The sequence below is a fragment of the Parus major genome, chromosome 5 (assembly GCF_001522545.3).
Source record: "Parus major isolate Abel chromosome 5, Parus_major1.1, whole genome shotgun sequence".
NCBI lineage: Eukaryota > Metazoa > Chordata > Aves > Passeriformes > Paridae > Parus > Parus major.
In genome coordinates this window covers 17,295,327-17,323,199 of record NC_031774.1, presented here as the reverse complement: position 1 = coordinate 17,323,199, position 27,873 = coordinate 17,295,327, and the positions used below count along the sequence as shown (strand labels likewise).

At 51.0% G+C, this 27,873-nt stretch overlaps 2 protein-coding genes, 1 long non-coding RNA gene and 1 pseudogene across 10 annotated transcripts in view; 2 read left to right on the top strand and 2 right to left on the bottom strand.

Annotated features, from left to right (window-relative positions):
* Positions 1-403: 403 nt before the first annotated feature.
* On the top strand, positions 404-7,488 carry LOC107205352 (annotated as a pseudogene).
* On the bottom strand, positions 3,860-11,464 carry IRF7 (interferon regulatory factor 7). Of its 3 annotated transcripts, XR_004498024.1 has the most exons (12): positions 11,345-11,367; positions 11,096-11,258; positions 10,691-10,853; positions 10,500-10,609; positions 10,323-10,368; positions 10,111-10,215; positions 9,816-10,037; positions 9,573-9,698; positions 9,059-9,439; positions 8,780-8,898; positions 7,756-8,080; positions 3,860-4,047 (listed from the first exon to the last, which is right to left on the bottom strand). XR_004498024.1 is itself a non-coding variant. In XM_033515421.1 (11 exons), exons 1-11 carry the CDS (start codon positions 11,365-11,367, stop codon positions 7,934-7,936), a joined length of 1,605 nt encoding a protein of 534 aa, XP_033371312.1. In that variant the 5' UTR covers positions 11,368-11,464; the 3' UTR covers positions 7,692-7,933. The 3 variants fall into 3 exon arrangements, 2 of the variants coding, with proteins under 2 accessions (XP_033371312.1, XP_018862540.2); XM_033515421.1 differs by lacking the exon at positions 3,860-4,047 and having other exon boundaries at positions 7,692-8,080; positions 11,345-11,464; XM_019006995.2 differs by lacking the exon at positions 3,860-4,047 and having other exon boundaries at positions 7,692-8,080; positions 10,527-10,609; positions 11,345-11,464.
* Positions 11,465-11,486: 22 nt separating this feature from the next.
* LOC107205855 lies at positions 11,487-16,193 on the top strand. Its single transcript, XR_001522169.3, has 3 exons — positions 11,487-11,738; positions 14,318-14,532; positions 14,781-16,193. It is a non-coding gene; the product is annotated as an uncharacterized LOC107205855 (long non-coding RNA).
* A 245-nt stretch (positions 16,194-16,438) lies between these two features.
* The window catches only part of SLC25A22 (solute carrier family 25 member 22), a 50,523-nt gene continuing 39,088 nt past the window's right edge, over positions 16,439-27,873 (bottom strand). For all 6 annotated transcript variants that reach the window (XM_015631668.3, XM_015631663.3, XM_015631666.3 and 3 more), the window contains 5 exons: positions 21,910-22,028; positions 20,151-20,316; positions 19,226-19,380; positions 18,322-18,397; positions 16,439-17,470 (listed from right to left, as the gene is read on the bottom strand). In XM_015631668.3, the coding sequence (XP_015487154.1) occupies positions 17,317-17,470; positions 18,322-18,397; positions 19,226-19,380; positions 20,151-20,316; positions 21,910-22,028 (670 nt within the window). In that variant the 3' untranslated portion in view covers positions 16,439-17,316. The remainder of the gene's footprint in view (positions 17,471-18,321; positions 18,398-19,225; positions 19,381-20,150; positions 20,317-21,909; positions 22,029-27,873) is intronic.

The window sequence follows — 27,873 nt, the reverse complement described above, 5'->3', positions numbered from 1 at the left end:
AGTGTCTGAACTCACTGGCCCTGGCCTCAGTGCATCCCCATAGCTGTGGTCAAGAGCTGAGAGTGGGCTGGGCGAGTTATTTGGGGAGCAGCTGTCCTGACGTTGGCTCTGCCCCTGCAGCCCGCTGCTGGCGTTAGAAAACTCCCAGTTTTGGGGTAGATGCATCTGTGGCTGGAGCTGTAGCAGGGCTCAAAGCGTGAGAGCAAATATGTTAATGTGACACTTGAGCTGCAGGTCAGCATCTGGTGGGAATTGTTCCTGTCTTCAGTCCCAGCCAAGATCCTTGGCTTCAGTTCCTCTCTTGAGAACAGGAGCTGTTCAAGCAGTAATTGTGGTTGCACTGTTCAACAACTCCTCTGCTTTTCCTTACCAAAATCATCCTAAAATCATGCAAAATAAATAAATGAAAGATCTGCAATTCCAGAGAGTCAAAGTCTCTTTTAACCACTTTCCATGCCCAAGTCAGCAGCAGGAGGACAGATTGAGTGAAGTGGATCTCTACCCAGAGCCTGCATGTGCTCCCTCCCATGGTCCTGAGCAATTGCATGCTGGAGAGCCTTGACCTCAACAGGAACAAGCTCAGGAGCATCACCAGCATTTCTAAGCTTTGCAACCTCAGGAAGCTGATACTGTCCAAGAGGAGTTTGAACTTTCCCAGTGGAAGAGTCTGGTCTGTTTGGACAGGTTTGAGCTGAATCAGAACCAAATCTGGATCATCCCAGAGCGGGTTTTCTCCCATCTCCTCAGGCTTAAACACCTGTGGCTGAACAAGAACCGTCTCTGTGCCCTCCCCAGGGACCTGGCAGCTTGTTGAGGCAGCCTCCAGTAGTTCAACATCTCCAACAACCTGTTCCAGACCTTCCCACAGCCAATCCTGCAGCTGGCACACTTACAGGGATTCCATGTGCAGAATAATGCCCTTTCCCAAGGAGCTCTTCCAGGGACAATCCCTGAAAATGTTTAAGGCCAGTGGGAACCCTCTCTGGGAGCTGCCCAGTGAAGTGTGTGCTGGTGGCATTCAGCAGATCTGGAATTACTTCAACCAACTTCAGCATGGTTTGGGGCAGGAGGACAAGAGGGTCCCATTTTCCTGGGAGCCTCGCTGGCAGGGAAGTCCACCATCTGCGGAAGCCTGAAGCAAGGGCAGTCCAGACTGGTGCCCAAGGAAGAGCGAACAGTTGGGATAGAGATCAGTGAGTTCCAAATCAAGGACTTCACATTTCTCTTCTGGGACTTTACTGGCCAGCTGGAATACTACAACTCACCACGTGTTCATCACCTCACAGGCGCTCATCATCCTCGTCATCCATCTTCACATGTAAGTACTGAGCTGGTTTGGGTTCCCGGTAGAGCAGGGAAACTAAAAGGGAGCTAGGGAAACTGCACTGCACAAATTCACACCGTTTCCATTGGACCTTGAGGCCTGGTCTTCTCACTGCTGGCATAGCTGGCTCTTCCTCTCTCCTTTTTGCAGATCAACCTTTTAATCCACCAGCTGTCATCACCTCACCAAAGGCCTCTGTTTGGAGGGGTTGAATAAGCATGGACTCCTTATGTGACAACTGAACCCCACCTAAAAGGACCTGCTTTCTGAAAGGAGCAAATCCCTGCCATCCCTCCTGTATTCTGTGGTGTTCCCTGAACATGGAAGGGCTTCAGGCTTGGGTTTGGTGCTGCAGAGGGATGCTCTCATGCACAGCAGGGTTTGACTCTGCTACACCCCATAGCTTAAGGATAGCAGGATGGGGAACTGAAGCATGAGCTTGGATATATCCCACATCACCTTCTGAGATCTGAGCTCTTGTCCAGCAAGCTCCTGGGACAGCACAGAGTGTGTGGTCAGGCCTATACTGGTGGAAGTTGGCTGGAGGCCCAGAGGGTGAGATGTGAATTTGGGATTTTCTTTTTCTCCCTACCCAGGCACCAAACTAGTGACAAAACTTTTAAGGAGCTCGTTGGTTCTGGATCAACAACCTGTCCATGCAAGTCCCAGACTTCCTGTGGGAACCCGTGTGGACTGCTGCCAGGAGCAGGAGGCAGCAGAGAAGACACATGACTTCATGGCCAGGATCACAGCCATGCTGGCAGAGAGGAAAAGCAACTCCACTCGCTTCCACCAACAACCTGGAGGGCAGTGAGGAGCCCAGGTTTTTTTGTGGACCAGCAGGAGAGGCTGAAAGAGATGGAGAGCTGCATGTTAACCGTAGGGCTGAGATATCCTGGGTTCTGACTGGCTGAGGTCACCCTGCTATCTCTGGCAGCCCAGTTTGCTACTGGCTAAGGTGACCTGGTGCATCAGGCCACTACTGCAGCCCCTCCCCAGGCTGGGGTGGATATGGTGACCCTTGGCTGTGACCTGTAGGGACCTTGTCCCTGGTAGGTGATGGACATCTCATCCTGTGGCTTGTGGCAAGTGCCTGAGGAGGAGTGTGAGGGGTCATTTACCATCACCAGGTGATTTTCAGGAACTGCCACAGAACAGAGGTGTGAAGGAAGTGTCCTCTGAAGCTGAGCCAGTGGAGTGTCCCACCCTGGGGGACCTCAGGGCCATTAGGTCCTTCCTTTACCTCACAGGTTAAACACTCCTCTGGATGTGCTTTTGTCAGGTATGTGCTCCCTCTTTTGCAGATCTTCAGCTTAGTTGCTGTAAACTGCATGGATCACTGTGACAGCAGAAAGCTCGAGGCCACTATTTTGAAGCATGTGAAGAACAAGGAGCTCATCCCTGAGGTTGTCCAAGTGCTGCTGCCCATCCACAGGCAGGTGGAAGCTGCCATCATGGCTGTTGCACAGAGCCAGATAATGGCAGGCCATGGTGGGTGCTCTGTCCCCCCTGCCACACCTTGCTGAGAGGAGCTTCTGTCCGCGCCTGGGACAGGCTCTCCAGTGCTCTCCTGATTTGGGGATGGGCTCTCCAGCACTTGCTGCACCTTCTGGCCCCATTTGTGTGGCAGTGGGGTCACTGCCAAAGACCTTGCAGTGTTACTGCTGAGCACACCTGAGTAGGCCATGTTGTCTAGTTTCTTGCTTTCAAGGGATGCTTTTCTTTCTCCCCTTTTCCTTGTATAAGCAATTAAAAACATCTTGCAGGAAGGAGCTCCACAGCTTTAATGCAACAATGTTTTCAAATCTACATCCTGCTAACTTTATTTAATGGCCCCTTACCCTTCCCTAGGCCCTTTTTCCATGTGTCCTGTGACATAGCAGGACTAGCAGGCAGCTCCAGCCTCTTGCTTATTTACCTAAAGCAAATACAAGCACCACCAGTTCCCAGTGACATCTCTGGCCACTGTAGGATTAGTGAACAACAAGTAAATGCTTTTCTTTTGTGGAGATAAGCCAGATTTTGTTGCCTATCTCTCTGCACTGATGAATGACAGTCTGAGGTTTAACTGGCAATCTGAGGTTTTCTGGCTGGAAACAAACCTGCTTCCTCAAACAATAAAAAAAACCAAACCCAGTGTCAGCCTTGTTTTTCAGAAAGTCCTGGCAGGCTGTTGCCACTGCTGAGGCAAGGCAAGGCTGTGGGAGCTTCAGGGCAGCACTTAGCTGAGGAGAGGCAGAACATTTTTTGTCACATCAAGCATCACTCTGATGCCAGCTACTTCCCCAGGGATGGCATAGGTGATATGGAATGCTGCTGGTGTTTGTTGGCTCTCTGAAGCATCGGCCTTGGAATTCTGTGTCTGATAGATGCATGCTGAGCTCCTGCATCTCCCTCTAGGCATGATGGACCTCCAGTACCTACTCAGCAAACTCTCCCAGCGCGAGCACCTGGCCAGCCTGGGCAGGGAGCTCCTCCAGGACATCAGGCTCATTGTGTGGAATGAGGAAATCAAGCAGTTGGAAAGTACCATCATTCTCCAGCCTACATTTTTAATAATGATGTTCAAGGTGAGAATGGGGACCAGGACCATCTCCATAGAGCCCAAGTCCTGCAGCTTTTCTGGGTTCCTCTCACTGCCACCTCATCTCTCCTTCTCTTCCCATGCAGCTCCTGGTGCAGCACCACCTCTCCAGCAGCTCAGGAGCATCTCCATGGAGACCCTGATGAGAGAACACGCCACCATTAGAGACAGATCCAGCTGGTGTGGGCCTTCAAGTCAACAGCAATGCTGTGCTTTGGTGAAGCACAAGCTCTGTCCGGAAGGGATGTGGGATGTCTTTGAGGAAATCATGGGACACAGGCCTCACAGAGGGAGAGGGAAGCTCTTCAGCCTCCTGGAGCACTTTGAGCTCTGCCTGGAGGTGAAGCACTCAAGCACTCAACCCACAGGCCAGGGAGTTTGTGCCTGGGAAGCCATGGGAGACCACACAGAGCCAAGGTGAGTCCTGGTACTTGTTCCCAACCTATCTGAACCAGACAGAGGAAGTGTCTGAGGTGTGGGGAGGAGATCATCCTTAGAACATCCACGTCTGTGCCTACTTCTTACCCTAAATACCTGAGGGCTTACTCTAGAGGTAAGCATTGGTTTCCAGCCATCAGTGAGGTTGTGGGATTGTGCTTGGTGCAGTGCCAGGATGACTCTCAGCAAACCTTTGGCTGTTGAGATTGTATCTGCTGAGGAGTCAGGATTCCAGGGTGGCTTCTCAGCTGTGCCACACACATGTGAGGCCCTGGGTGAACCCCTTGCAATGTTCACTGCCTGGATGTGAGCAAAGGCCACACTCCTTCTGGTTCACCTTTCATCTGGGGGGCTGTTTGGCTAATCTGTGCCCAGACAGGCAGGCAGAGGTCTCTGAGTCTCACCCAAGAATGTTCTAGTTTCTATGGGTGTTGGAACTGTACCAGTTTTTGGAACTTCTCCTGGTTTTCTGGACTTGAGTCTGGAGTTTTATCTGTTGGTGGTGTGGTTAAACCCCAACCAGCAACTAAACACCACAGAGTCACTCACTCACTCTCCCCAAAGAATCTCAGCTGGATTGGGGAGAGAATCAGGAAAGTGAGAAACCTCATGGGTTGAGATAAAAAGTTTAATAGTTGAAATAAATTATAATAATAACAGTAATAGCAACAATCATATTGTAATGAAAAGGAAATCAGCAAAGAGAGAAATAAAACCCAAGAACAGGTGCTGCAAATACAATTGCTCAGCATTAACCAACTCATGCCCAGCCTGTTCCCAAGCAATGGTCCTCCAGCCAGCTCTCCCCCAGGTTTATATGCTGAGCATGCCACTGGGTATGGGATAACCCTTTGGTCATTTGGGGTCAGCTGTCCTGGCTGTCCCCTCCCAGCTTCTTGTGCAGTCCCCTCACTGGCAGGGCAGCCTGAGAACCTGAAAAATCCTTGACCTGATGTAAGCCCTGCTCAGTAGCAACTAAAAGATCAGTGTGTTATCCACATCATCCTCATCCCAAATCCAAAGCACAGCTACTAGGAAGAAAATTAACTCCATCCCAGACAAAACCAAGACAACATGGCCAACTCTGGAAGGATCTCTTGGTTTAAGAGGTTGGTCTTGCTGCTTGAGCTTTCAGTAGGGGAAGGTCCTCATTTGGTGTCTGTTCTTACTGAAACTCAGTTAATATTTTCAAGTCCATCTGGTGCCATGCTTTCTCCCAGCATTAGAGAGAAGCTAGGAGAAAAGTGGTGAAAGCCATGGGCAATCTCCTTGCAGGTTCCTGGTGAAAGCTTGCTCCTTCTATTGCACGCACTGGGTGGCCAAGGTGACCTGCCTGCTGGTATGCAATGGCAAACCCCTGCTGATCAAAAGCATAACCAGAGGGCCTACAGCTACTTGGAGCTCCGCTGCAGAAAGCCATCAGAAAGGACAGGTAAGATCCCTGATCTGTATTTCATGACTCCCAACCCCATGTCTCTCCTTAGCTCTGCCCCTGCCACCTCCAGCCCTATGGAAGTGTCCCAAGAAGCCTCTGCAACATGTCCTAGTCTGGCCTGGGTCCACCAGCATTCCACTTAAAGGTTCCCCCTTTCTCCATGCCATTCTGTTCAGGACTCCTCTAGAGGTATCACATGGAAGTGGAAAATTAAGTTTTCATTCTTGTCATGGAGCAAATGGGTTGTCCTTCCCCAGAAGGCCCCAGCAGAGTACAGTCTAAGTCTGGGTCTTCAAGTGATAAGCAAAAGGGCCACCCAAGCTGGGGACCTCTTTCAACATATCATTAAATTCCTTATGGAGGTTTGGTTAACTGGAGAAATGGAGCTGGTCTGAAGTTGATGCCGTGGGCTGGAAATGATGTGTGGGTCACAACAGAATCTCCTGGGCTGCTGTGGCTGGGGGCTGTAAGAAAGCAAGACAATCTTCTTTGCCTGGAAGGTTCCAGTTGCCTGGGAGTTCCTCGTGGCAGTTGTGCTCACCATCCAGAAGCTCACTGAGGAGTGGCCGGGGCTGCACGTGTGAGGATGCCCTGCCGAACGTCCGTCTGTCCCGCAGAGTTCCTCTGGCCAAACATGGATGGCACAGGTGCCAGGTATGTACACACAGTGCCCTGCAAGCAAGGCAGGACCCAAGTGGTCACTATGGCAATGCTGGTGCAGCTGGTCAGCTTCTAAAAGCCAGGTGAAATTAGTCATGAAACTCACCAGGTGCCCTTCTCCCGCCCATAGCAGCTTCCATGTGTCCTATGTGGTGTTAGCACTTCCTGGTGTGGGAAATTGGAGCATGGAGGGAAAGGTGAAGAAGCTGAGACTCTAGGGCTCAGGCACAAAATGTTCTCTCTGGACATGTGCCCATGTGTCCCTGTTTCATGAAGAGCTGAAGGTGCTCAGCCGTCCCACCAACGGCTGTACCTCAGGTCAGGGTGGGAAGAGAAAGCCCCTTCCATCGCCTTGGCATCATATTCCATGGGAAGTGCTGAGGGCAGCTCCTGCTCCTTCTTTCCTGGGCATTTTCCTCCACAGGAGAAAGGAAGACGTCAAAACCTGCGGGACGTGTGGGCACTGTCCCTGCCCAAAGGTGAGCCCAGTGTCCTGAGTTTGTGCTGCAACTGTGCTCAGGTAAAAGAGGGTTGAGGGTTTTATGGAGCTCAGGTGCTAAGGGTGTCCCATTCCCACAGCACCCAGGCCACAGGAGGAGCCCCCAGTACAGCCCTCTGCTCACTATTATGTGACAAGCCACGGGACCACCACCTTTGGGCCCAGCAGCATCCAGGTCACAGGCAGGTAAGGACACTGCTCCCTCCTCTTGCCCAGGGACCACAGTGATGGTCAGGCTCCTGAAATGAGGGGGTGCAGTTGCCTGCAGCCTGGGGAGGGCACACCCCATCTTCAGGCAGCCCTCTGGTTTCCACACTCCTCCCTGAGATACCACCCCCTCTGCAGCTCTGAGCTGGCACTCTGGGTGTTTCGTTTTGTAGTTGCTGCCTTATTTTTCCAGAACATCTCCAGCAAGTAACTCGGGGTCAGTGCTCAGCGAATTACTTTTGTTTAGCCCAAGCCAAGCTGTCCTCAACACACTCTGCTGGCAAATCATGTTTGCAGCCTTAATGCATGGAAATAAATGCATTGATAAATGCATCCCTTCACTCTGGGAATTCACCTCATCTACTCAAATTTAAGAGGAAGAAGATGTTGATAAAGCTCTCTGATACCAGCCCACCCCTGCAAGCAAGGACTTGGCTGAGACAAGGCTGGGCATGGACCCCTGTGGTTTTGGGGGTAGAAGGGGGTGGTGAAGATTTCAGACTGATAGCAGGGGCAGATATCCAGGCAACAGCAGCAAGAGAACTACATTTCTATACATATATATTTTAACTTGGAAATATTAAAAAAAAAATAAATCTGTAAATTACCACTCTCCACAAAAACACACGCTAGAAGCTGACAGGGGAAAAGGGTTTTTCACAAATGTGTGAGCTCCAGGACTGGTCAGTGAAGCTGTCCTTGGGTTGGGGGATGCTGGTTTGCAGAGCCTGGGATGCCCAGGGGTCCTGCTGCCTGTGCCAGAGCCATGGGGAGGGGAAGGTGGGGTCAGCCCAGCTGCATGTTGTACTGCTCAATGAGTTCCATGAGGTCAAAGGAGTTGGAGAGCTGCAGGCTGATGGTGTGGCTGTCCAGGGAGGAGGCTCCCTCCTGCAGCACCTGATCGTAGTAATACTCGCAGAACTTGGGCACCAGCTGCAGTGGCAAAACATCAGGGTTAGGGGCAGGTTAGGGCAGCTGCCTGATATGGCTGCAACACCATGCTTGGCCCTGTCCTCCTGGAGTGCAGGGAGGAGATGTCTGGGGCACCCTTTGTCTCCCTCAACCCCTGAGGGTCCCTGTCCTTGGGCAGGTGCCTTCCTCACCATCCCACCCAGACCCCGAGTGTCCTCTGGCCCACCCTCGTCCCATGTTTTCCCTGGTTCCTAAGGGTTCCCTCCCTGGTCATGCTGCCCCCATCCATGCCTCCAAGGGTCCCCCTCCCCTGTCACTCAATTCCCTCACCTCTCTCAGCCCCCAGGCTACCCCCTCCTTGGGTATCCAGATGTCCATCTGCCCCAGATCATGAGGATTCCCAAATCCCCATCTCCACTGCATACTGAGGGACTCCTCTCTTGAGCACCCAAGCACTCACCTCCTTTGGCTCCTGAGGCCCCCCTGCCGAGTCCCTGAGGAAACTCCATCACCTCTCCACACCTAGGCATCCCCATCCCTGGGCAGCCAGAATCCCACCTGCCTCAGTCCCCAGGGGTCCCTCTTCTGGCACCCAGACCCTCCATCTCCCACCCAACTCGACCTTGAGGATGCCCCTCCTCAGGCACCCAGGGTCTCAGCTCCCCTGGCCTCCATGAGTATCTCCCCTCCCCTGGGCAGAAGTGGGTTTGGCTGCTGCACCTTGACCAGGATGAGCTTGGACTCCTTAGGCTTGGTCTTGGAGAAGGCCTGCCCAAAGCAGAGGTAGATGGTGAAGTCGGGGGATCGCCGCCTTTGGCCATTGCGGAAGTCCCTCAGCTCTGTGAGGCAAAACAGGGCTCAGTTTTGGGTTGAGCCCAGTGGAACAGAGGGCCTGGGAGGGTTTGGATGCTTGTAATATCCTGGGGCTGGCTCCCATGAGCCCCAGAGCAGGCTGGGCAGGAAACAACACATGGGGAACTACGTGACACGCCTACCTACCTGTGCAAAACTCATTGAAGTCAAAGATGGGCGTTTCCTGGTCCCGGTAGAGCAGGTTGGGTGGAGGCTCCTCAACCCCCTCGAGCTGCTGGGACAAGGCCCAGAACACCTTGCACTTCTCCCGGCGGGTAGCAAAGACCTTGTAGGCGCGTTGCTCCAGCTGCAGCCCCGCGACGCCCAGCAGCTCCTCGGTGATGCGCCGCTGCTTGCTGTCGGCCACGCTGGCGGGGCTGGGGAAGTGCACCACGTGCCAGGGGCACGGGCTCTCCGGCAGACTGGGGGGCTGGTACGTCAGCAGGCAGCGGCTGCCCCCAACCACCTCCCGGTGGAACTCCTTCCCCCGGTAGTAGATGGTGACATCCAGGATGGAGACGATGCCATCTGCACCAGGAAGCGATCAGCAGCTGCATCCTCAGAACCGAAATGTTCCCCCTCCCCAGAGCACCCCCCAAGCATATTTACTGTTCATAATTGCAGTAATAATTTATAGCCATTACTAACTAACAGCCCTCACCTGTGTTATCCAGCAGCAGCCGTGGCTGTGGCACAGGACTGGCGGCAGGCACGAACAACGTCGCCTCCGCCGCGTACTGCATGGGGACCGTGCCCTCCATCAGGTGACATGGTGCTGGCACGGCCCCTGCAGCGGGGAATGAGCAGCATCAGCATCACCATTCCAGACAAAGCAGGTTGGGGGCTGCCTCTTCCCACCCCACCATGGCATTGCCAGGGCCAGATCCTGCCCCGTGGCACCCACCTGTCTCTTGTGGTGGCATGAGGCCCGTTGCTTGGTAGGTGTCCAAGGTGGGCTGCTCCACCGTGGGCACCCATTGTGGAAATGTCGTGGGAGGGAAGCAGCTGTTTTGGCTGGTGTTTGTGTAAGGCTGGAGCAGGGTGTCCTGGTGAGGCTGGAGCACAATGTCCTGGTGAGGCTGGAGCACAATGTCCTGGTGGGGAGTGTTCCCTGCAGAGAAGCCACCTGTGGGAAGGTGCTGGGATCAGTCACCCAGGCAGTCACCAACTCTGCACCCTGTGAGCAGAGCTGGTCTCACCTGTGGGCACCCAGGGTGCAGTGAGCGGGCCAAGGACACGGGGAGAGATGTCACAGTGCTGCAGCAGGTCCTCCAGAGTCTTGAGCTGTGTGGGGTCGGTGCTTTCTAAGGGAGAGCACAGCGGGTAGGGATGTCTCACAGCCACAAAATCAGCCCCAGCTGAGCCTACTGGGTGTCCTCTCCCAAAGAAAGATTGTGGGACTAGTGCTTACCTGGCACAGCGATTGCTGAGGCCATGTCTTGGGAGTGGAGCTCCAGCTGGAAAGGGAAGGAAAATGGATCATATTATTGTGGTTGCCAGGCACCCAGCCTCTCCCAGCCTCTCCATTTTGGCCAGGTGCTGGGCTGCAGCTTGGTACAATACTTTTGGAGTGGCAGCAGGGACCCACCCTGGCCTGCTGTGCCCACCCAGCTACCTGCAGCTGCTCTTGTGCTGCCTGCTCGTCCACCACAGGGTTTGGGATGCTGGAATCTCCCTCCGTGCTGTGCTGGAGGGTGGCTGAAAGGAGAGCACCAGGAGTGGGAGGTCTCGAGATTGCCCACCCCACCCAACACAGCCCTTCCATGGGGCAAGGCTCACCTGAGACAATGGAGAAAACCTTGTGGGGGTCATCACCACGCTTGGAATGGTCCTGTTCCAGCTTGAACATGTGTGTGCTGCTCAGGGCACAACGGAAGTTGGTCTTCCACTTGGCCGGGTCCTCAGAGCCTTCCTCATAGCGCCCACTGACCTTTGCCCAGGCCTGGGGGTGAAGGGAGGTGGGCATGGGGTCCCTGGCTCCATGAGCATGGAGGTTTCCAGGGATGACTGGTCTTCCCCCACCTTCCCAGTTCCCACATCCCCCCCACCCTGAAGACCTCAGCTTGCTGCTGGTCACCATCCTATCCCACACACCTTGAAGACCCTGAGCCTGCTGCTGGCGACCCCCACCCCGCCAACCTCGAAGATCTCCACGTCTCTGCTGCTGACACTCATCCCACCCACCTTGAAGACCTCCAGGTCACTGCTGGTGATGTCTTTCCTGGCGTTGTGTTTCCAGGGGACGCGGAAGATGGTGTGGGCAGAGTCGATCCAGCGCAGCCCCCGGTAGTTCCCGCTGCTGATGGCGTTCAGCAGCCACTGTCCGAACCGCAGCCTCTGCGCTTCCCTGTGGGCGCGGGACCGTCACCGGGGGACCGGGGCCACCCGGAGACGGCGACCCGGGGCGGGCCGGGGGTGCTGGCCGCCGCTTACCCCTCCTTCTCCGCCGCTGCCATGGTGCTGTGTGCGCAGAGCCTCCCTGCCGAGCCGAGCCGAGCCGCGCAGGGCGGTGACCGGGACGCGGGGGGCGGCCGCCTCCTGCCCGCTCCTTTATCCACCCCTCCCGTTTTCCTGGAAATCACGTGTCCCTTCCGAAAGTGAAAGTGCCGCCGCTCCCGCGCGGGCGGTGTCGCCGCTCCCGGGAGCGCCCGCGGGATGCTCCGGCACCTGGGCTGCGCACCGCCTCCCCGGACTATTGAATTTTAATAATTAAAATAAATAAACCGGACCTAAAGCGGAGCGTGGCACCCTCGGAGCGCAGGGGGCCGCCCGCACCAGCTCCAGCCGGGACTTCCCGGGGCTGGAAACCCCCGGGCCAAGTCCAGAGGTTTGTTTTAATCCTTCTTCTCCCGGCTGCCTTGGCTTGCACGCTAAGGCCGTGCTGTCAAAAAAGACAAACCAATAAAGGCTGAAGTGCGGAGGGCAGCGCTCGGCACCGAGGCAAAGGCGAAGCAGCCCATGCCCCCGACAGGAGGCGGGTCAAGGGCAGCCACAAGCACAGCCCGGCTCTCCCCGAGACCTCTGAGCTCTGCGGGGAGCAGTGAAAACAACCCAGACTCCTTGAGAGGGTTTTCGAGCTCCTTACACAAGGACCAGGAAGGGGTGGAGGGGTCAGTGGGGCCGAAGCACGGAACTGCAGCCTTTTTCCCAATGTGCTGCTTGTTTTTGAGGAAATGTCTTCTTTCCAGGAACTCCCTACTGCCTACCTGGCACTCTCCATGGTTTTTCAGAACACTGCCTTTTGTTTCCCAGGAAATTTCCCACTTCCTTCCTAAAAAATCCCGTGCTATTCTCCAGGAAATTTACCAGTCACTTTGCAGACTATTTCCTCCTTGCTTCCTGGGAAATGTCTTTGATGTTTTCTAGAGTCGTCCATTCCTGTCTACAATTTTCCCCTCTGCTTAGAAGATCTCCACTGCTTTCCTAGGAAATTTCCCCATGACTGTAACTCCCTGCTGCGAGGGAAGCTCATGTCAGTACAGACAATTTGATGGGTGAAGGGCTGGCTGTCAATGTCTTTGCAATGGCTCCCAATGTCTCTGCTGACTTTGACAGGGCAGCGAGGCTCCTGGCACAGACAGGGGAATGCACAGCCTGGCTCTCTGAGCTTTGGGGTAAAACAGTAGGGTCAAGGGGGGGTATGTGGTGGGCAGTTCGGGAAGGCTGTGCCTTCCTACTGCCTCAGCCAGTGGGTGAAGGAGGAGGGCAGCATGTGCCTGGAGTTTAGGATAAAAAGAGGCTGCTCCCTCTGAAACCCTGAGAGGGAAAACCCCACAGCTGTGTGCCCTGGTGGACTCTTTCCCCCGTTCGGATAAAGTTGCAGGATTCCTCAGTCTCCTTTTTGGACATAAACTTCTGGCGTTTGTGGATTTTCCTTACAATTGGTGACTCCTCCAGGATCCTTCCACTGTCGGGTATGACACAACGCAGCAGGAGGAGCTGGAGGTGCCTCACACAGTTGCAGTGACCAACTCCCTTTGGCGCTGGCCAGCACCAGGAGATTGATTGGATTGGGTACCCGGGGCTGTCCAGGAGACAGAGGAGAGGTGGACCAGGGGTGTCCAAGAAGACGCCATAGGCGAGGACCACTGGACATGGATGCCCAGAAGGGGAAACTGGGGGAAAGTTGGGAAGGGTCTTGGCAAATCTCACTGGTGAGTGCAACATTGGGGAGTAAAACTTGGCAGGACACCCAGGGCAGGCAACAAAGAAAAGTTTTAAAAGGGTCTCGACCATAGGGATGGTGATCCCAAAATACCTCCGAAGGGTCCTTTGGGAAAATGTTGAGATGGTCTGCACATTCTCCCAGTAGTTAAGGACGTGGATGCCCAGAGGGGACTAGAAGAGGCACCTAGAAAGGTCTCAGCAACCCACCCACGCCCACAGCAGGAAATGTTGAAGGGGAGTGTGGAGAAATAGGGCAGACAGCATGGGGAAGCTGTGTGATCCGAACACTGGGGACTGGAAGTTCTCTGCCTTATCTTCAAAATATGCTGTCTAATACAGGGCCAGCTGCAAGTCGTTTGTATTCCTGGCTTCCAGGAGAGGGAAAAGAGGGAGGTACTGTTCCTACACCCTCACCCCTCCCCCGGCCGTTATGGAGCCAGAGTGGAGGATTTGGGTTTGTCCACTTGCTACTCAAGGGAGTTTCTCTCAGGTGAGGAGTGGCGAGGCCGGGTGTGGGAGCACAGGACCAGCAGCACGGGCTGGGAGCTGTGGTGGGCAGTTCGGGAAGGCTGTGCCTTCCTACTGCCTCAGCCAGTGGGGGAAGGAGGAGGGCAGCATGTGCCTGGAGTTTAGGATTAAAGGAGGCTGCTCACTCTGAAACCCTGAGAGGGGAAGCCCCGAAGCTGTCTGCCCTGGAGGACTCTCTCCCTCTATTCGGATGAAGTTGCAGGATTCCTCTGTCTCCTTTTTGAACATAAACTTTGGTATTTGTGGATTGTCCTGACACTGGGAAGCAAGAAATTATTTCCCAAGAAATATCATTCATCCTCTGCAGGCAGTTCCCCTTTTGTTAATCACCAATTCCTCCTTTAGATTCTGGGAAATTTCCGCTCTCGGAAATATCACTGTCACTTTCTTAAAAGAATATCGCTTCTGCTTTTCAGGTATTTCCCAAGTATTTGAGGCAATTTCCTCCTTGTTTTCATGGATTTTCCCTCCTTTTATCTCTAGGCTATCCCCGCTATAGCCTTGTAGGAAATTCCTCCACTGCTGTCTAGAAATTCCTTGAATATTTCCCCTTTTGCTTTCAATGACTTCACCTAGTCCTCACATGGAAATTCCTACATTGTGTTACAGAAAATTTCCCCTTTGTTAGACAGGATATTTAGCTTTCTGGCTTCCTTATTTGTTCCAGGAATTCCCCTCTTGGTTGCTAGGATTTTTCCTTTTTTTTTCCAGGAATTTCCCCATGGGGCTTTAAGAAATTTCATCCAAATCCAAATTTCATCCAGGAAATTCCACAAGACAAAACTGAGTCAAGCACCTGAACCCAGGACAGGGGCATTCAGCAGATCCAGCAAAATGTATCTAAGGGCAGTGAACACCATGAAACCCAGAGGAGCCAGGAGAGCCAGGTCAGGGTGGGAGCAAGGGACAAGGCTGGCATGGACAAGGTAAGACTGGTGTGACCTGGGGTGGGTGGAGGAACAGGTGGGAAGAACAAGGAGTGGTGCTGGCTGCTGGCTCCTGCCCCAGGGACAAGCAGTGCCCAGGGAGGGGAGCAGAGGTTTGTTTATTTACTTCCATTCCTCAAAGCTGCAATCAATGCAGAGCGATTTCAGTTAATAGGTGACTTATTAAATTGATGGGAATTCTCCCATTTTAATCTTTTTTTTTTTTTTTTTTTCCTTTTTGCAAGCAGGACCCTGCCTGGCAGGAGAGGGGGATACCTGTCCTGCACAGCCACAGCTGTTGTCTCCTGCCATCCCTCCAGGTCCTGATAGCTCAGGGACCAGTCCAGGAAGCTAAAAATCAGCCTCATTTAGGTGACCAGCTCCTGCACAGTGGAAGAAGAGCTGGAGATTTCAGGAGGAAGAGTCAGTTTTTTAAAGAAGTTTTTAAAAGCATCCCAAATGACAAGGAGAGCCTTCCCTGAACCTCAGCCCTTCACTGCACCAAATTTTCCTGCGAACTTAACCCCACCATACAAACCTGCACCCCATGCACATCCCTGCAGCCACAAATCACCCAGTTTCAGGGGACAATCCTTGCAGGAAGAAGGGCAAGCTGAAACCCCACAAGTTTTATCAGCAAGTTTTATCTTTTGGGGACCCTCCCTGTAAATCAAAAAGCAGCAAGGAATGGGGCACCTTAAAGAAAAAAAATAAAATAAACCTTTCTCTTTTAATCCACCCAAGGGAAATCCAAAGCAAGAGCAGCATCACAGCACTACACACAGCACAGACATCTATCATTGCCTTTGCACAGATTCCTTCCCAGATACATGGAGAAGTCATTAAGAAAAAAGAAAAAGAAAATTATTCACATATGCAAAGTGACAAGTAACGAATCAGCCACAGAACAACTTTTTCAAAGAGAAAAAGGATGCATCAAGGAAGAAGGCCCTCAACATACAGGTTTCACGAAAACCTAACCCAAGAATGGTGAAACAGAGGTGGTTTTCTTTTAAACATTAAAAACAATGGTATTTTAAAAATTAATTTAAATACACATTCAAAACACAAACACCAAGCAGGCGCCTGGAGAATAAAGCAAAATGAAGGAATGAAAAGTGAATTCAACCAGTTTAATTTCAACACCAAAGTTGGGTGGATCGCACCAAATGGAATAAATAATGGAAAAGATCACACTGGGTTGGTAGATCTCACACTTAAGATCACTTAACTAGAATTAATTACACAGCCCAAGAGAGTACTGAATGAGGAATTCCTCTGACAAGTGAATCTTAGCTGGGGCAGTGTCCCTTTGACAGAGCAGGTTGTAGGTGTGGACTTGCCCTCTGCCACCCACCACTGATCCCCACCCCAGGAGCAAATGGGATCTTCTTGTGATGCAGAGGACACACCCCCTCAAGTGATGGACACACAAACAGCTCCTTGCTCAGAGGATGTGAACCCTCTGCCTCTTCCACGCCCGCTGGCTCCAGTCACACCCAAGGCAAACATCAGAACACAACCAGACCTTGTGTTCTCACCTGGAAGAGTGAGCCCACAGGTGCAGCATTTCTACTGTGGCTCCATGAGGTTGGGCAGTGCCAGAACTGGAGCCAGTGCCTCCTTCCACACACCTGGGGTCAGGCTGGGAAAAAATCAGATCAGCTGATCTACATCTGCAGCCACAGCTTTATCACTCTAAATGGTGGCAGGTTGAAGGAATGTAAGTGGCTTCTTTTTGTTTGGTTTTCCCTCCCGACAACCCTGAACAAAAAAAAATAAAATAAAGACCCATAACCCAAACAAAAAAAAGATCCAAAACAGAACTAAAGAAAAACCCCCAAAAAACAAAACAAAAAGTAAAAACAAGAAATAACCTCTCCCTGAAAAAAACAAATAAAACAACAATAAAATAAAAAAACACCAAAAAATCACCCCAAAACAAAAATAACTTGATCCCAAGCTCCTCTCCCTTCCATGCCTGTAGCCAAGCAGGGAAGCACCTTTGGACATTCATGTGATCCCACAGACATGTTCCCTACAGAGCAGACACCTTATTTCTGCACCTCACCCAGATGTGCCTGTGACACCTAGTTAGGAGGGACATCCCTTTGCTTTAAAACAAAAATAATTACAAAATCAATAGGAACAATCAGTATTCATTTAAGTCCAACTAGTTTTTAAAAAGGGAGAAGGGAGGACTGAAGGTTTCCAGGCCAAGGAACTTGCCAGATCCAGCATCCCCCCCCACCCCTGCCTCCAGCAGCAACAAGATAAGCCCCCTTTGTGCAGCATTCACTCTTAACCCGAGGTCAGCAGACCAAGGAGGTGTTGAGGGGACACGGCTGCCCCTCCAGCTCCTCCTCAGACAGCTGGCAGCTCCAGGAAGAAAGAGAAACTGAGTGGATGAGGGTTGAAGTTAATTCTTTCCCATCTCTCCTCCTCCCCAAGACTGAGAGGAGACTTCTGCATCGGCAAGCCCACTCTGTGCTTACCAGTGTCCTTAAGAATGACAATTTAAAACCAAAAACCAGGAAATTAAAAAGAGAGAGAGATGCATAATTAAGTATTGTCCGTGGAAGGAGCGGGAGGGGGCAGGTTCCAGATGGCAGCAGAGAAGGGATTCTCTCCCTCCCCAGGTTTGCCCATCTGGGCACCAGGTCCCTTCGCGTCCCTGCGCGAACCCTTTGTGCTGTTGCTCTGACATCGATCGACACGGATGGCGAACACGGGGATGAATCCAGCGCTGCAGAGGGCGGGAGGGCACACGCAGCCACTGCGGAGCTAGGCCCGGCGCTTGGGGAGCATGTCCAGCAGGAACTCCGCGATGCCGACGAAGTAGACAACTTGTGCAATGCCAAAGAGAGGAGCGATGACCAGGGCTCGGCAGTAGGCCCCTTTGAAGAAGGCCGTGGGCCCTTCCCTCTGCCAGATCTTCCTGGGGAGAAATGGCACAGACAGGTAAGTGTCCAGCCCCACCCTCCACTGTGCCAGGAGAGCCCCTGGCCATGCCCTGCCTTTCTGTCTCCCTTCAGAGACCACATCCAGGAAAGCGCTGTTGCCTGGCACAGCCTCCACAGCACATCACTCATCACTGCCCAAGTGCTCTGCAAGTGGCCGGGCAGAAACTTGGCCCATCCCTACACCTGGCTAGAAGCAGGAGCAGCTGCCTGTGTCTGCAAGTATAGCTAAGACAACCAACCCCATGCTTGCATCAAGAGGTCCCCTCCCCAAAAGCTCCACCCTCAGAGCCCAATGGCAACAGATTCTGGCTACCACAGAAATACAAAAGCAGAAAAAGTCCCTTCGTGTTTTGAAGCAGCCAGACCATAGTTTAGCAAAAGGTCAGAGGACAATGCAGCTGGGGACAGCCCACTCTGGCAGTGCTGGTGCAGACATTGTGCAGAGCAGTCCCAGGAGGGATATGAGTCTCAATACTGTAGGATTTTCCAACAGTGGAGCCTTGGGAAAGACTACCACAGGATTGCCTCCCTTTCAAGAAATAAAATCTCAGTGTTATGACTACTGGGGTTTGGACAGAAGTATTTAAATATAAATGCTCTGTTTTCCTTAGTCAGTATGGTAAGTTCTCTTTTATACAACTGTATTTACATCTGCTCATATATCTATATATATCTCCGGATAGTCAGACAGAGATAAAAGCACAGGTTCAGAGGGAACACGAAGCACAGCTGCTGGTTGGGTCTAGAAGCTGCACTGCCTGCCTGGCAGCAGGAAGCAGCAGCTGCCAAACACCTGATGTAGTGCCTCTGTCCTGAGGAGTCTTACTTGGTGCAGTCCAGGATCCCCGAGTAGGTGTCCTCATTCACTCCTCTCTGCAAGGACTGCAGCCGCGTTTTGATCACTGGGGAGGGAAAGAGAGGGGAGACACTGGGAGTGAGGTGAGCACTGGGAGTGTAGCAGGCAAGAGCCACCCTGAGAGTCATGTATTTGAAATGGTCAAAACAAAATTACCAGGAATACAGACCATTTTCATATATTTGTCAGGGAAAACAAACCCATTCCATTACAAATGGATAAAAGGAACAAAAATCCACCCAAAACCCAAGCCCTCCCTCCCTCACTGTGATCAAGGCTTCAAAAAGCTGACTTAAGCTTTAAGCCTTACAAATTCAGATATCTCTCTGCAAAGTGGGAACTTATTTTCAAATGCTCATCTCCTTCAGGAAGATGTACCTAAAATACACAATTCTGCTCCTACATTTCTTCACACCTTGAAGCATGTGCAGTGTTGGGGAGAGAGCAGTTACTTTCTGGTGGTTTTTACAGGAGAGAAACCAAGGTGGTATTTAAGGCAGATGCTGCGGAGCAGGAGAAAAGGCCACAGATCTGAGGCTTCCCGTGTTTGTCTCAGACCATATAGTTTTAAGTGGTCTGCATATAATCACTCCACATGGAAATGTGCCTTTCCTGCCAAGAATAACTGAAATTAATGATACCCTCTTCCTGACATACCTAGTAAGTGCTGCAAACCTCTGTGTAACCTGTGGCCAAAGCTGTAGCTGAGCTGAACTCACACCATCAGAGCCGGAGGCAGCAAAGCTGTCCCTCTCTGTGTGCTCATGTTGCAAAAAGGCTGGCACAGACACCCTCCTCCTCCAGCCTGGGAGGCTGAGGAGGAGGGTGTCTGACTCCTGTCACTTGGCACCACCACAGGCTACCCAGGACTCACCATCACAAGGATTGACAGCCACTGCGGCCGTACTGCCGGCCACACATCCAGAGAGGAAGGACACGTAGAACGGAGCCTTGACATTGGGGTCTTTCTGACCCAGCTTGTTCAGGTTTGCAAACAGTGGGAAGTAAACAATGGAGAATGGGACATCCCTGCAGTGGGGCAGGAAAAAAAGGAAGAACAAGGATGAGTTAAGTCAGCACGGGACACCAACAAACTGAGCAAAGGAAGAGCTGCAAGGCCCACACTGGCAGCGCAGCCGTGAGTGCAATGCAGATATCCTGGCTCTGTGACTGCAGTGCAGACAGGAGCTGAAACGCAGTGGGGCACAAGTGACTGCACAAAGGCAACAGGCACATGGGAGGCATGCAGCCCTGTATGATCAATGGGCTCCCTCTTTTTTCAACACTCAAACCAAAGACAACAGCACATTCAGAGGTCAATCTTTCGTAAATTACAAGAGGTTCCTTCCTGCCCTCCATTCCCCTGTGTGCTGCTTTAGTGCTGCCTTTGTTAAAGCTAGAGTAGAGTCACACTGTGAAAGTCCAGGCAGAGTGTCAGAGCAGGCACTGGTCCTTGCATCCAACATGAGCCAGCTCCCATTGCACACTCCGGGGTCTCAGGCTGACTGTTCTACTTTGCCAGCTCACAAGGACTTCTGTACAGTGTGAAAATACAGGCCATGGGGCAGGCAAAAACCTTTCACACAAAGCAGCACAATTAAATATTCCAGGAACAAAAACATGCCCTCCCTCACTTCTCTGACCTTCCCTTCTTTAATGTACAAAACCCGTGCATGGAAACCGAATCCACGCCCTCGGAAGCCAACACTTCCTTTGCAGGCTCATTCCTGGGATGGGTGGTGCCTTGGGTGCACGACGGGGAACGTCAGCGCCCTGTGCTCAAGCCCACACCATCCTACCTTAGCAGCGTGGCTCCCAGGCCCTTGTAAAGTCCAGCGATGCCTTTGCTCCGCAGCAGCTCCCTGGTTATCTGGGTGGCCGTGGTGCGCGTTTCCACCGCCGGCTCGGCCGCCGCGGGGGAGGAGGAGAGCTGGGCCTGCGCCGCCATCAGCTTCTTCTGTGCCGCTGGGGAGCAGAGCGCCAGCACCGGGCTGCAGGGTGCCCTACAGCAGCCTGCTGCTGCCCGGTGCCGCCAGACAGGGGGACAGGCACATCTCCAGGGACAACACAACATGCAGACGAAGGCCAGGCAGGTGCCCTGTAAGCCTTTGCCCCCCCATCTCCCTCAGCCTGCCCCGGTCTCTGACAGTGCTGCCGCACCACAACACAGCGCTGTCGGCTGCGCTCTCCCACCAGCCCGTTTGCCCAAGCAGGAGCATCCTGTCACGCACCATCTGTGCAGTGCAGAGAACAGGAGCTGCTGTGAGCAGGCAGGGGACAGTCCCTACTTCCAGGTGTGTCCCTGAGCTGCCAGTAAAACAAACAAGATGTTCATAAACAAGACAGCTTCCCAAGTTCTGTTCTGTGCCTCTCTCCCCCGAAAGCAATCATTAACCCAGGGAGTTTCTCCGTCACATTTATAAACACATCCTGGTTTCTCCCACTTTTCCAATTGATGCACTTCGGCCCTTTGGCCAGAAGATGGAGAGCACTTCCATCTGTAAGTAATCCCTGGCACACCACAGCTCTCCTGCCACACAGAGAACAGGCTGTTCACAACATCGAAAACCTCTCCTGAACCCTCAAACCATGGCTTAAATCCTTCCAACGTTTTAAAATAATACGCACAAAGAGGATAAGGTCTACCGTAAAACCAGTGAAGAGAGAAAAGAAAAAGTAAATCCGTGATTATTCAGGAATGCCACATCAAATGAGAGATTAAAGGACAAATTGGCCCATTTTCCAGGAAGGGCTATAAACATGGTATCTGACAGTGTCATGTAGGGCTCCTGGGAAGTGAGGCCATAGCCCAGACTGACCTCTGGAAGAGACTAAGGAAAGAGCAAGCAGCTCTTTCCCCCAGAGTCTCCATGTCAGATTCTGGTCTCCGCTCTCACCAGAAACACTCCACAGTGTTTCAGCCAAAAGGCACACTCCCCTCCTGCCTCTGCCTGTCAGCTCATGCCCACAGTCCCAAGAGTCTGATCCCAAACCTCCTTCAAATCCAGTGCACTGGGAGAATTTTATTTACTGTTTCAACCGAGACAACTGCTGTTTTTGTCAGGGAGAAAAAAAGACTACAAGGGGAGACAAGTCATTTGGAAATAACACATCCCCTTGGGAAGCTGTTAGGGAGGTGCTACAGGGGGGTAGAGGAGAGAAAAAACAGACATCAGAAAACATTGAAATGGAGGAAGCAGCATGGGAAAGGCACTGGATCTACCAAGTTTGAATCACAACCTCACCACCCAGTCCTTTCTCCTGCTTCTCCATCCACCAACAGCATTTGCTGTTTCATTTGCCAAAGCTCTGAGCAAAAAACCCTCTGCTTATTGTAACTGCAAGGGCCTCTGCAAAGCCAGCTGAGCAAAGTGTTGGGGCAAGTAAGCTGGGAAGAGGAGGAGAAACTTCTGCTACATATGTGGTATCTCTGACATGGGAGAACAGGGGGAAGGAAAAGGGTTTTCTCCACTCATCCTCTCAGCTCCACCTTGAAAGCCCAGTCCCAGCTCTTCCCCTCTTCCCTGCTCAGGGCTCAGGGAAGAAAAGTCCACGTACCAATGCGTCCTGCATCCTGCAGCTGGATTTTGAGCATCTCCATGGGAGTGGTGACAATCACCTGGCAGGTACCTGCACCACAGCCCGCCAGCATCTCCCTCAGCAATGTCAGCTTCTTCCTGCACGAAGAAAAGAGAGTCCATCAGAGGAGATGGCCTGGAATTACACTTGGGCAGCTGGGTACAAGGCTCAGGGCACATCTCTGACCCCAGGGGTTACAGGAAAAGGGGCAGAAGAACCTGCTAGGCCTGACAGTTCAGCACAGTCCAGGCTTGGCATCTCTGCCAGCACCACCTGACATGCAGAACAGACTAATTTTGTCCCCAGAAACAGAAGATTCAGAAAAGCCACAAGCCCTGTCAGAACAGCTCCAGACAAGAGCACACAGCCCCCTCCACTCACAGCCCGAGCACTGCAGCTCTCTTCCAGCCTGCTGGTGGCCCTGGTCAGGGCACAGCTTTCAGAAAGGCTATCACATCAGAGGGCAGCAGAGGACCTGAGCATTAAGGGGGATAAGCAGCTTTCTTCCTGCCAGCCTAGTCCTTTAAAAATTGTCAACAAACACAAACCACAGGACAAGGAGCAAGGAGGGAAAATATTCTACTTACTGCTTTGGAGTTCTCTGAGAAAAGCACAGTAAATAAACAGTGAATATGAATTAGGGAGGCAGTTCCTCTGTGGTTAGGAGCTGCTTCATCTTCCCAGGTTTTCCAAACCTGAACAAATAACCTTTGCACTAAAATGGTCCTCCCTGACAGACAAGGGATGGGATGGACCTCCAGCAATGAAGATTTGTACATTCTCTGTACTACAGAGCAGGGACTATCAGCAACATGTTCTCTCTCATCAAAATGCAGCATTTCATTGTTCCCTTCATTCCAAAGCTATGAAAGAGACTAAAAAGAGGAACTCAGGATGCAAAACCTCATAAAGTTTCAATTTTCAGAAAGTGATGTGTTTTTGCCCCATAAAAAAAACCTCATGCTTTGGCACCAGAAAACACTGACTTGATTAAAAAGTACATCTGACCTACTCTTTTCTAAAAGGGTTTTAAAAAAAGGTGTGTATAAATCACTCAGCCAGAGAGAAACAGCCTCCTCATTTTTCTGTTTTAAATGCAAGTACTATTTTTACCTCCCCCAGCCCTGCTCTGCAGTAATACCTCATTTTAACCTGCTCAAGGCGCATCCCCACACTGTGGCAGAAGCAGTCCCACAGTGATATTCCCCATTCCCTTGCACACTCCCCTGCCAGGGGCTTCACAAGCACACACACAGCACAACTGTGGGGAAGTGGGCCAGCAAAGCAGTTTCAATGCCAACCCTACACAAATGGGAGGGCAGATGCACTGTAATCCTGCTGGCCCACCACGTAACCTGGGCTGATTTCTCCACCTCTCATCTTCTCCGGGGAGGATAGGAGAACAGGGGATTAAAGGCACAGAGCCACAACAGAGATTACCAGAGACTAAATATAGAGCTATCCTATGAGGCTGAAAGAAGGAATATTTTAGTCTCCCCTTTCCAAATTCCCCCACAGATGAGGAGCTGCAAAGAACAATCCCTCCCACGGAGTTATCCACACTGGTGCTGAAGTGTGCACAGTAAGCTTTCCTGGAGGTTATGGGGGAGCTAGAATGTGCAAATCCAGAGGTTCCCACTGCCACTGCCTGTTGGAGGTGGCCAACTTGTGCCTTTTGGGTGGCCTGAAGCACAGCACCAGTCTCTAAGTGGCTCAATACAGTCAGCAGCAAGGCTGCACAATCCCCAGCCTGGCTGTGGGAGGAAGCAAACCACCCAAAGGAGCTGGCTGCCAGAACTCCTCTCTGGCACAGCAGAGCATCTCCCAGTTTAGCAAGAGCCCTGGAGCATCCCTGGAGTACGTATCTTCTGGCTTTCATCCAGGGAAACTGCTTTGATAACCAGTTCAAAAGATCAGGAAGATTTGGCCTACATATTCATCTTGGACCATTATCCCAGCCAACTAAAGTCAGCCTTGACTTGACTGAACTCCATGGAGCTATGCCAGCATGACCAAGGAAGGATTTATGCATGTGAGTGTATTTTAGAGATGTCAAACTAGTACATCAAAAGCATCTAGAACTAGGGCTTTCAGCTTTTGGTTTTCACATCCTGGGAACTGGGGAGAATCCAAGAAAAGAAGTAGCTTAAGATAAGCAAATCTTTTGACAGGAGGTTTAAAAGTTGCCATACAGGGGTCAAACTGCCTTTGCAAAACCTCAGCAGTCTGTACATAAAAGGAGCATGAAAACTGTTCTAGATAATAAAGGGGTTTCAATATTTAAGGCACCACTGGCCTTATCCTTAGTGGTTTAAAAACTGGCACATCTCAACTAACTTCAAAAGCTGCAACACCAGCAAAGATCTGGTCCTACAAATGCAGAAACCATCTTTTATCACAGTAAGAGAGTGTTAAATATAACATACACACAATAGCCTCAAATTCTGCACTGGCAGAAATCAGTTGTTCCACATTTTTTACTGACATACTATTAATTTGTGACAAATCAAAAATGTCAAATGGGAAGGGGACAAGATTCCTGGTTGAGTTAAATTAATTTAATGAGTTTAAATTAGAGTTTCAAACTAGAGCTGAAAAATAAAACTCTAAAAGCAGGAACTAGAGATTTATGGAAGGCTTTTTGGGAGCAATCAGTTCAAAGTTAGGATCTCTGACAGCGTTGGTATATTGATGTCACATGAGAGCAGTGTAGGATTTTTTCAAATTTCTGAAAAATCTTGGCCATGTGGGAATTTACTGTGTTTGGGCAGGGACCAGAAACAGCCATTCTGGAATCAGGATGACAACACTTCCAGAGAGAAAATCTCTGAGCTAAAGAAACATCCAGACAAAGCAATCAGTTTCTATTTCCTACCCAACAGGCTACTGTCCCCAGCTTGGACATCACCTTCCTCTCATAAAAATCATAAAATAACCTCTCCCTCTGTCTGTCAGTCCAAGAGATTGTAGAAAGCTCCCCAGGAGTTTCAAAGCAGACAGAGCCAGCTCCTCTCAAACAATTTAAATAGTGGATCTTTGATATGGATTAGAAGACCAGCACACGGGAGTTGTCCTTCAAAGGAAGAGCACCCTCTCTGCCACAGACACAAGGGGATGTGCACACAAACTGCCAGTCAGTCCCTTTAATCCAACCCCTGATTTTCCAAGGGGGAACAACAATCTACTGCAACTGCACTTCAGAAAAGCTGGAGCTATGATGCTGGAAATGCAGTTCCCACAACTGAGAAGCTCCCTCTCACTTCTACTGCCAGCTCAAAAATGCCTCAGACAAGCCAAATAAAGTACTGATGTGGAACATCTCAAAGTAACACTGCCAGGTTAAATGTTGATCTGGAAGTCATTATTCCAGGTATGTGTAGGAGCTCTGTTGCATGTTTGGACTAAGTCAAGAGGAGGCTGACTCTGTACCTGCATCAGGTTTGCCCTGGCAGGAAATTCCAAATGTTTTGCTCCAATGTGAACATTTGTGGAAACGAACAATGGACGGGGTAACACGACTGAGCATGCTGAACACAAACACACATTTTGTCCCAAGACATGTGCCTGGAATGATGACAAGAACAATGCTCCCGTGGGTGCGTTCTCTGATTAAACAACACATCTCTATCTCCCTCCAGATTAACAGTTGAAAATGCATTTACTTTTTGGCTGACCTTTGATGTTAACAGCTTCAACCCACTGCAACTGCCTGGCCTCTGTGTGCTAAATAAAAGAGCTCTCCCCAAGCAGCTGTTCTGAATTGGCACAGTGACATTATCAGCTCCTGTCTCCTTCTCAAGGGGAAGGGAGAGACTTCCCCACTTCCAAGTCTCAGGATGAGGGCTACCTACATTAAAGAAGTGTCTGAGTATCCAGTGGAAAACTGCAGGAGAGGCTCCCTGGGCACACAAGTGCCAAAGAAAGAGCAATGTGTGTGCAGGGTGATAGAGCAGCTCACCACCAGGACTAGCAGCCGCACTCCTTCCAAAATTGAGAGCCTCACTTTACAGTCTAAGAGTGTTCAGCAGCTCAAGGATCACCCAGGACACGCAATTGATACTTAAACTCATGCCACAGAAGAGATGGTACAAGTATTTCAGAAGAGCCTGAAAGAAGAGCAGATGAAGGAAAGAGCCCTGGGGAAATGCATCAGCTGGGAAGGCAATAGACAACAAGCTCCAGTCCCCACATCAGCATAGGACTGGAAAAGTACCTTGCTTGTCCCAGGATTACCAGCTGGCTATTTCTCTTCCATGTGCAGAGATACAAGACCGGAGGAAGCAGAATGGAAGAAAATTTGCTAGTATCAGCGAAGGCTGAATTAAGTCAGTCATGCTGGTCTTCCTAGGAACCTGAGCTGCTAAGACAGCAGATTGCCAGCCTTTGCTTCAGAACAGCAAACAAAATAAAGGTCAAGATTAAAGAGGACAGGGTAAGTAAGGGAATAACACCTTGGAGAAGAGCAGCAAGAAACTCATCCAGGGACGCTGGAAAGTTTTTATGAGCAACAAATTGCTTATGTAAGAAGGCATGAGACACTTTTTACTGCAGCCTAGGCAGAATATTTAACTAAGAACCTGAAAAATGAACAAAACCTGGCAAACACATGCCCAACAAAACAGCTATCTGGAACTCCACACTTTGGAGAGAAACACGAAATCTTGTAGGACACTTTAAAGGAACTGATTTTATTAGATGTTTAATACCCAGATTCAAAGAGCATATAAAAAGCAGGCAATACTTAAATCAATCAAAGAGGCCTCACACAGTAAGCAACCAATAATCAATAATGTACTTTAAATGCTGGTGTACTATCAGTCTAAATTGCCTTCTCAGCTTCGTACTCAAGTGCTTTACTTAGCCCTGGTGACTCCTCACACCCTCCATTCTGGACAATGAAGCCACTCCTACTTTAACAGCAGCCATGAGACTGAGTCTCTCAACACACGCATCTTCAAAAAGCCAGAGTTAAAAAAATCCCATCTGTTTCCAGCAGCCTGAAGACTGAAAGTTTCCCCTCTCTCCACATTCTGCCTTCCCCCAGCCTGAAAACTCTTCCCCACAGAATGACACAGGAACAAAGGCCTGCCTGGAGACTCTTCTGTGGGTCACCTTCTTCCCCTGGCAACTGCTGAGGCTCTTAGGTCAAAATCGTCACAGGAAATCACTTGACCCTTGTCACCTTTTTCAATCATGGCCATGGGGTGCCCTTCAGTATCTTGGTCTCCCTCCTCTCCTCCATGGCATAGCAAGCATGTTTTCAGCACTCACACAGCTCGCTCAGGCCTCCCTCATTCCTAAATGACCAGGACAGCTTGGGAGGACCAACTGAGTTTTGTTTCTTGAGGAAACAGAATGCTGTAGCTGTAGGCTGTCACAATGGCCTTCACATCAAAATAGAAACTGGCAAAGAAATAGAAACTGGTAAGCAGAAATGATGTCCCCCAGCCTGTAAGCACACACGCTCCCTGCACAAGGGAGGGACAAAGCATGGTACAGGCAGGAGTGCTTCCCTTAGTCTCAGGGTGGAGAGAGCTGCAGGAACACACACCTGCACACTCAGAGAGAGGTGCAGCAACAGGGGCAGGAGATCCCTTGTGAGGACCTGCTGCCCCAACGCTCTACCTCAAGCAGTGTCCAAGAGCAGAGCCAGGGAAAAGGGAGCCTAGCACAAACCTGTAGTGATAACATCCCTAAAATACTCTTCCAGCAATCTGCAGTCAGGAGCTTTCTACACCACAGGTGCTGTTTTCAGTCTGGCCTTTCAAAAATAGGCTTTATGCCACTTTTTTATCCTAGCAGTTTAAAAGCAATTTCAACACTAAGTTTTTCAAAGGATAAAAATAAATACATTAATCTAAACCAAAAGCTGTTGTTTAACTTGAGGCTACTTTGAGTCATGCTGGATTTGCCACACTCTTTCTGGTCCACACATGCCTCCTC